Source organism: Saccoglossus kowalevskii, chromosome 6 (assembly GCF_978046115.1).
Source record: "Saccoglossus kowalevskii chromosome 6, keSacKowa6.1, whole genome shotgun sequence".
NCBI lineage: Eukaryota > Metazoa > Hemichordata > Enteropneusta > Harrimaniidae > Saccoglossus > Saccoglossus kowalevskii.
In genome coordinates this window covers 21,587,784-21,597,086 of record NC_140646.1, presented here as the reverse complement: position 1 = coordinate 21,597,086, position 9,303 = coordinate 21,587,784, and the positions used below count along the sequence as shown (strand labels likewise).

The window sequence follows — 9,303 nt, the reverse complement described above, 5'->3', positions numbered from 1 at the left end:
TAAATAATTGTTGGCCAATGATGCAACTATCAAATTCTGTAATAAAATAATTGCTGTGTTAGTGTAAATACAAATTCACAATTAATGTAAATTGTCATATCAATACACATAATAAAGATGATTAATTAAATATATTAAACATTATATACAGTATATATGTTGCTGCTCATTAACAAGCAAGTCTATCTTTTACTTTGTTCATCTATCTTCTTATGCAAAGATGTTAACGAAAGAAGAAAAGACTGAGGTTGCAGCTGCTGGGGCGAAGGTACAATTTCTATAAAACATTACATGATTTTATTAGTCTTAAAATACATGTTTATATATGTATGTTTAAAAAAAATCAATTTGCTAGTGAAGTTTCTTGTCAATCTAATCCAGTTAATTGACTTTACTTTCCAAAAAATATGTAGTTACAAACCCCGCAAAAACGAGTGTTTACATTAATTCCGACGAGTCAAATGCCACTCAATGTGACACCTGTCGTGATAAGTCAGATTTATAGTATCATAACATTATTTCATTGTGACAACCAATAAGAAAGCAGCTGACTTCGCTGTCATAATTTTGCTGACAACTAGACAGTACACTTGGGTAAGGCGAATTGAAGAATCAACGAATCACGAATTGTGCAATGACTATTCTTAATTGCTATTTTATTTGCAAGAAATAGCGTTTTTTGTTTTTCAAAAATTGAGAATTAAAATATCCAAGAAATGTCATTCATGCATGCTAGCCTCAGCTCTCACACTTAATGATTTACGTTAGTTTAATTCGTGCAGTTACGCTTTGTTTCAAATTTAGACTTGTTTTGTGCACTACGTACAGTTATTACAATTGTGGAAGACAAAAAAGGATATGTTAAAAGACGCAGAGGGCCCTTACACCAAATGGATAAGGGGAAAAAGGCCAGGTGGACAATGTAGGAATAAACCGACGAACGTCACAAGCTACCAAAAAACAATACAACCCGTACTACGTCTGTAAATAGTGTAAATATTTGTTAAAGTATTCGTTGCCTGTATACAAATGCTGACTAGTTTTCCATCGTCTCAGCAACCGTTTTTACTAATCGTTGCAACATGTGGAGAAATGAAATTCGCGCGCGAAATTGTAGTCCCTCTCGCGCACCAGGCCTCGTCACACGCACGTCGAAAGAGCTGTCACTTTTTACAGGTAAGATTACAATAATATATGTAGATATAATTTTACCGAGTTAAATATTTTTTGTCTGTGTGAGTGTATGCTGGCCGTAGTCGTTTGCGTATTTTATTCAGAATGACACAAACGTTGTAATCCAAGGTCACCTGCTGCTTGTATGCCATGATGCGTTACCGATTCGATCAATTTGTTGAATATTGACCAATGATCAGTTTAATTTGCGCGATTTTGGCGAACAATTCAGTTGAACACAGTAGAAATAATGTTCTCAAACGATGTCCGAATACACATCGTCAAAACGAAATCCAAGAACACAAAACAAATAACTGACAAACAAGGAGGTCAAATCCGGAAAATTATATCTGCTCCATAGTAACAAGTATGTATGAAGATGTTTTAAATAGAGTGAGTGCACATCCTTTTCAACATATGCAGTAAATCAACTGGTTTGAAATCTGAGGTCTAATGAAGTGAAATATTTATTGACTTACAGTTTTATTGGCTTTCAAAATTTACCCATTTGATACGGGGAGAGGCTGGGGGGATTTTTTTTTCTTTTAAATACTTTATTCACATGCTTCTGACAACATTTTTTCCGATTATGCAGACATCATGGACATTTTAGCACACCCATGCTTTTCAAATGGGAGAACCCCTAAAATGAAAAACATGAACACCACTGATTTATATTGATATGATATATGAAACCTGTGAATAATTTAATTCGCTGTTGAATAATATCATGTTTTAAAAAAAAATCAGGAAATGTAAAGAATGTCCACTCCAAGGCAAAGGTCACATTTGATATGCATCTGACAGTAAGGGAGAAATTGCCTGTGAAAATTATATTTAACTGTTGCCGTGTCAACTTCTGCATCATTGTTGCTAGAAGTATTGCTAAATGTATATGCTAGGCAGGTAACTGGGGGTGCTGTCACTCAGATTTGTTCAATTTGTGACTATAATGCAAAGTGCTATGGTTAAATGTTATACAAATGTAAATGGAAGACTTTCTTTGAATTAAATAATCTTGTACTATTGTATTTTCAACTATTTTGCTGAAGATTGATTTCATCACCTATATAGCAATAAAGGTATTGTATATCAATTTATAATTTTGTTCATGCAATTATTCTTTAAAGTGAGAGGGATGTTTCAATGTCTACATGTATACGGCGTTGATTAAACCTCACTCAGTTCATTCATCCCAAGGTCACTTTGAACACACACGTTCTTCAATGTATAATATATAAATGTGTGCATCTACGAACATTTGTTTGAAAAATTACACATTAAAGTCATTTCATATGTACATTTATTACTATTCCGTTTATGAATGCTGTCACATCACCTCTATTTTTTGGTCTACATTTCGTCCATTCCTCGTCTACAATTTGTCTATTCTTCGTCTACATTTTGTTCATTCTTTGTCTATTATTTGTCTACGTTTCATTTATTCTTATCTACATATTATCTATATGCCTCATTATATATGCACATTATAAAGACGAAGAAATAGAATTACAAAAAATCTATATTAGACGAGAGATTAGTTCTACATGTTTGGTAAGGGATCGTTCGGTGTTATGATTACTGTCATACAATACTCCAGTTTAAAAAAAAAAACATCCTCTCGCAGACATACACGATTTCAGGCAAACAACATAATATTATTTGAATTACTCCTTTGACCCAGCGGCATATTCAACAAACATATTCAACTGTGCCAGTTAGTGCTTCGCCCAATCAGGGAGCACCATTTACGCAATCTGACGGTTTGGCGTCAGGGGTCAGACTCGTTCAAATCAGCTGGAGAAAATTGAAGTGATGTGTGGGCCACACAGGAAAATTCAGGTATATTATTACACTTTATTAAAAATGGAGTTAATTTGAGTCGTATAAATAGGGATCGCCGATAAGAAACCAACTACCGGTGCATTTAATATTACTTACTTATACTTGTATAATATAATGTTTGAGGTCACTTAAAAGATATTACTATTACTGTTTGAGACTGCGCATTACATGAAGGAAACATAATCAGCACGATAGTTGTATTTCAATAGTAAATTAATCCAGTGTCTATCGAATCTTGCTTTAAACAACATTATTGGGTAAAGTGTTCCAAATATTTTCAACTCTATTACTGAAAAAGTATTTTCTGACACCCAGACATGACCCAAATTTTCCTTAATTTAAAGTCATGGCCTCTAGTTGTAGATGGTCCATGTAATGTAAATAAATCTTGGTGGCTTGTATTTTTGTGATTAAAATAATTATATGTTTTTATCATGTCTCCAATTTAAGAAACTTAAAGCGGGAGGGTCGTCACCTGCGCATGCGAGGGAATTGAGTCCCAAGCGATAACGACACATGCTAAAACGCAAAGAATCATGAGTAGACACAACTAAAGCCTTATATAGCAAGACAAGTGATTCAGCGTCCAAGTAACTAAAGGAACGACATATAACACCCAAAATGTTATTTGATTTGTGCGCTATGTAGTCATTGTATTGATTAACAAATAAATTATCATCCACAAGTACACCCAGGTCTTTCTCACAGTTTGTAACCTCAAAAGTAATAGTGGTATTATTGCCTCTCATGGTATATAGATGACCAGGATTACATTTGCCTATTTGAATGACTGTACATTTGCTTGGATTAAAACTCATTTGCCAAGTATCAGCCCTGTCTTGGGCTTTCATAATATCAAGTTGAAGGTGTGTAGAACAATTAGTATTAGCATACAGTTTAGTGCCATCAGCAAATGGCTTGAGACTGCTTAGAGCAACTTCAAGTCATTAATGTAAACATAGAACCGGTCCCAACACACTCCCCTGTGGAACGCCACTAATCACTGGTACAAGATTAGAATACTGTCCATTAATAACAACCTGTTGTTTTCTATTAGTTAAAAATGATTCTATCCAATATCAAAAAATATAGCAAATATCACTCATACAATAAGCTCGAAGCTTAATCAAAAGACGTTTGTGTGGGACAGAATCAAATGCCCTTATAAAATCCAAATAGATAACATCAACTCTACCACCTTCATCAATAACACATGTCCAGTCTTCAATAACCTACCTCCAGTCGTGTCATACATGACCTACCACTAAGGAACTCATGTTGGTGTGGAGAAAACTAATTGGTCTGTAATTATTAGGTAATGAATATCCTTGTGGGAAAAACACTGGGAAAAAAATGTTTAGTACTGTGGTTTTTCAGCATCTGTACAACCTCTTGACCAATCTGGGTTAACCAAATCTGGTATAGAAGATCTGGTCATGGATTTACTATGTGTGTATTTCCAAAATGCTTTTTGGTTAGTCTTAGCATTCCTTGATTTTGACTTCATAGTTGGTCGTCTTAGCTGAAACATGGCGTCAGGAAACATTCTCATTTACAAACGTTTTGTAAACGAAGACATGAGAGTCTGACATTTCCTATAACAATGCCACCGGCAGGAAAGCTAGAAAAAGTAAGTAAAAATCACCTGACAGAAAATTCTGGTTTCCAAAGTCCCGAACCACATTTTGTTGAGGGACTTATAGCCATGACTAAATATCTCAAAAAATGAATAACAATAATTTACATTTACCATTTTTTTCGTTTCACCATGTAACAGTTAGTATTAAAATACATGTATCAGCATTATTACGACTAATATCATGTAATTTAATACATTTATTTATAGAAATTGTACCTTCGTCATAGCAGCTGCAACCTCGGGCTGCAGATCAATTTTTGCTTTTGTTAAAATCTTTGCATAAGAAGATAGATGAACAAAGTAAAAAAATAGACTTGCTTGTTAAAGAGCAGCAACGGATAAAAAAGAGTGAAATTGGTGTTACACTCAATAGTGTGTCTTATAAAATTCATGAACCCAATATCCTAAAGTAAAGTTGGATGCATGGATTTGAATGACAAATTATTGCACATGCCTGTCTTAGATGATGTACATAATGGCCAATTTCATTTGGGTTATTGAAACTGCATCAGACATTAGTAGTGCCTGTCTGGCATTGTAAATAAATAATATTTACGTGTTAATAATGACTATGGTTGGCCATAGTTAAAATATACACATATTCCTGTCTTTATAATTTGAAATGGAATACATCAGTTGATTTCAATTAAACTTTTCCTTAGTTCTTTTGATCAAAATTACTTAAAATAATCTTTGATGTTCTTCTTAGCCTGTTCAATTTATTGACAGAATTTTACAGATGAGCAGTGCAGAAACCGATATAATGATTTTTTTGGAACCAGAAGCTGATCTTATAACGTAAATAATCACATGGATGAGATATGCAAATTTCTCACACATCTTTATTTTCTACATAGTGCATATACAAACTCGTGGCTGTAATTTCTTTTTTTTGAATACGACACAGACACATTAGCACCTATATGACAATACTTGCATTAAACTAAAATAACAGATTATAAACACTGATGTAAATATTATTATTCCGAAAAGGAAAAACAAGATGTTGTCATTCTGCCAAATTAAAATTGGAGAATGGAGACAAAAGGAAGCAAGAAAGGTAAATTACTAAACTTACCTGACAAATCTTATGCTCATTCATGAATTAATTTTCAGATTTTGAATTGTATATCAGTGTTTTTATTTGCATTAATAATAACATTTCTTATTTTATTAATTATAGACACGTTAATCTTTAACAATATTTTCTCTATCAATTCAACTATAGATTTTATGTACTGAAGAAACAAAAAAGAACTACAAATACATGAATACAGAGGAATTTGCACACAACCTGTGTGCAAGTAAGATGGCATCACCATCAGCCATGACAATTAAATGCTTAGCTTTGATAGTAAGTATAATTACTGTTTTCTTATATTTTATATCAATTTTCACTAACGTGAGAAGATAATTGCTTGCTCATATCTCGTATACTTTACTCAAGCCTTTCAACACTGCAGCTACTTTCACTCTACCGCTGACACTCTTTGAGTACCTAGAAAGCCTTGTTTATTCTAACATATCGTTGAGAACAGCATACACAATGTAAAGGAAACATTGCACAAATGTTTTTGAAATAAAATATTGCAGAGTTGGTTAATATGCTCGCTGGAAGCTTCAGGAGGTGATATCAATAATTATATACATACTGATACAAACACTTTTGGATGAACGAGTATACTCGTATACAATTTATTGTTATTGTATTTTAGGTTTCAAACACAGTAATTTATTGTTAGCAATACCATGCCTATGCTGGTTTCATCCACGTTATACCAGTCTCACACATAGATTTAGATTAAAAAAACATAAAACTGCACATGCATATATGTTAGAAAATATTATATTTGAATAATGATGTTCCTTTACATGTAAACAGCTAAGGTATATGTTTGCCTTTATGTGTTATAATAATAAATATGACCCCTAATACAATACATGACTATAATACAAATTTTCATTTAAACATGGTTACTAAAAAAATAGTAATTATGATTTTAACATACACTTCTATATTGCAAATGTATCAGAAGTCAGTGACTGAATAGCTCAAACAAAGCTATAGCAGAAAATCTTATTGGCAAGGATCATAATAAAGTGTTTTTTAGCTGTGAGAAAGTGCAAGTTTTTTGCTCAAGTACATTTTTTGCCAACAATTAATACTTTGCAATACTCCACCTTCCCACATTACATTTTTCCAACAAATTAATATACAACTCAATAAATTAACATGCATAAACCAAACAATAAAAATTTATATTTTCTATTCACAAATATTGTTGTCATTAAATTGACTATTTATCATTCCCAACAAACTGTGTATACTTCCTGCTGCTTCCAGCATGTACATCTTAAATAAATAAGTCATATTGATTATAAAACTGTAAACAGCCAAAAGTTGATTTGACCCCAACTGCTTTAAGCTGTATAAAGGTAATGACAAGGATGTTGTAGGATCACATTTGTGAATAGAAAATATAATTTTTTCTAGTTTGACACACGACGTCCACACTAAATACAAGTACTGAAGCTAAAATAAAAACATTTTCGGATCAATCGCGTTTTTATGATTGTCTGATTATTTATTATTCTAACCCAAATCAGCTAAATAACTAAAGAGTTATCATGAATTTTGTTGATAAATATTTTACGAACAAACGGCACTTAACCTACAGCCGTAGACGATTTCGGGAAGATCGCCAACAATCCAACATCAGTCTCCAGTGTAACGACCACAAAGTTTCCTGTGTTTGATCAAACCAGTGGACAAAAATAGTCAACCACACAAAAGTAACCCCCAAATTGAAAGTAAATTGAACCCATTAATCCACAGTATAATTGTGAAAATCATAGATTGATGTTTATACCGTTTAACAATGACAAACTTACCAAAAAAAAAAAACATTTTCCTTGATCATAAACATCGGCACTATCCGCCATTTTATTTTAGTTCGTTGCCCTATTCTTGACTGGTGACATCACCATAGACAATTAGAAGGCTGTCTGTGATTGGTTGTCGAAACCAATCAGAGGGGATCTCGTTGAAATCTTGTTATATATGCGTCCTTTCAGATTCATGTGGCGATATTAAAAATAATACAAAATACGATGTACGTGACCAATTATAATAAAAACAATTACAAAATATACTGAAAAGGATTAATGTTACTTTAAAAAGTTTTTGACATTTTCGTGGTCAACATATTGGCTTGACGTTAAAAAACATTTTTTTGTTTTCATTGGCAGAAACAATTCAAGAGAGAAGAACAGCCAGAGAGAAGGAGCTTTTGGCAAATGCACACCACCTGGTATGATGAAGTTGGCAAAAAACTGGATTTAAATATTGCTTTGGAACATGATTTGTTATTTAATTATGAAAATAATAAGTGAAGAGGAAGAGTACGATTCCCAGCGTGATATGTTTTAATTAGGTTTTTGATTTATTGAATGAGGTGTTTCCTTTTCTTTTTTGTTGAAAATTAAATTCTTTTAATTCTGCTTTGATTAAATCATTTTTTATTTGTATATCAAATTCTTGTAATTGTAGAAATATTTATTTGGTAATGTTTGTACACCGCAATTTACTAAAACAAAGTGTTAACATTAATTATTAAAAAAAATATAGTAAAACAAATATCTTGTATCAACCGTTTGTGTCTTGTTGAAAAATACTAGAAATGAATGCAAGTTGGAAGTCCATATACACATGTTGCCCAATATGAAAGTGTAAGTAAATAGATGGAATATTTTATACAGAATGCGTAATATACATTATCATTTAACATACCGGTAAATAATAACATATCTTTTAAAACTGGCATTTTATCACATTTAGTTCATTGAAACAGTCATAATGGGCATATATGATCCAGTTTTCCTGGTCAGACGTGCAACAAACTGATGAGTCCGATGTCCAGCAGACTGATGAACAAGATGTAAAGCAAGCAGTCTGACAGGTGATATATACAGCAGTCTGACGGGTCAGATGGGCAGCAGTCTGACGGGCCTGATGTGCAGCAGTCTGACGGGCCTGATGTGCAGCAGTCTGACGGGTCAGATGTGCAGCATTCTGACGGGTCAGATGTGCAGCATTCTGACGGGTCAGATGTGCAGCAGTCTGACGGGCCTGATGTGCAGCATTCTGATGGGTCAGATGTGCAGCAGTCTGACGGGTCAGATGTGCAGCAGTCTGACGGGCCTGATGTGCAGCATTCTGATGAGTCAGATGTGCAGCAGACTGAAGGGTCGGGTGTGCAGCAGACATATATGTGTGCATGTCTGTACCATGCCTGCTGCAGGTAAGTTTTTTAACATGCCTGTTAATTTTTAGCTGTGTACAAATTTATTTGAAGAGTCGCCCATTACACAAGGAGTATAACGTGAAAGGACACAGTATTACTATGATGTGAAATTTTGTTGGTGATCCAAATTTTTGTTCATCATTGCATATTTAACAATAACACATTCTACTCTCTGCTCTATGATCAAGGGTTGATAAACCCCGGATGGATTGCTTTTTGAAGCGCTTTGTTGATTTAGGGTGGGAATATCAAGATGTGGAAAACATGAACGTTTGTGATAAGCAAGTATGCTATTCTGATTCTATAGCATGACTACTGATTCAGAAAACAATTACCCCTCAC

The 9,303-nt window shown here is 33.5% G+C and overlaps 1 protein-coding gene across 1 annotated transcript; it reads left to right on the top strand.

Annotated features, from left to right (window-relative positions):
- The first annotated feature begins 2,925 nt into the window (after positions 1–2,925).
- Positions 2,926–8,288, top strand: LOC146742157 (uncharacterized). Its single transcript, XM_085500800.1, has 4 exons — positions 2,926–3,015; positions 5,651–5,717; positions 5,886–6,011; positions 7,907–8,288. Exons 2-4 carry the CDS (start codon positions 5,661–5,663, stop codon positions 8,048–8,050), a joined length of 327 nt encoding a protein of 108 aa, XP_085356926.1. The 5' UTR covers positions 2,926–3,015; positions 5,651–5,660; the 3' UTR covers positions 8,051–8,288.
- The last annotated feature ends 1,015 nt before the right edge of the window (positions 8,289–9,303 follow it).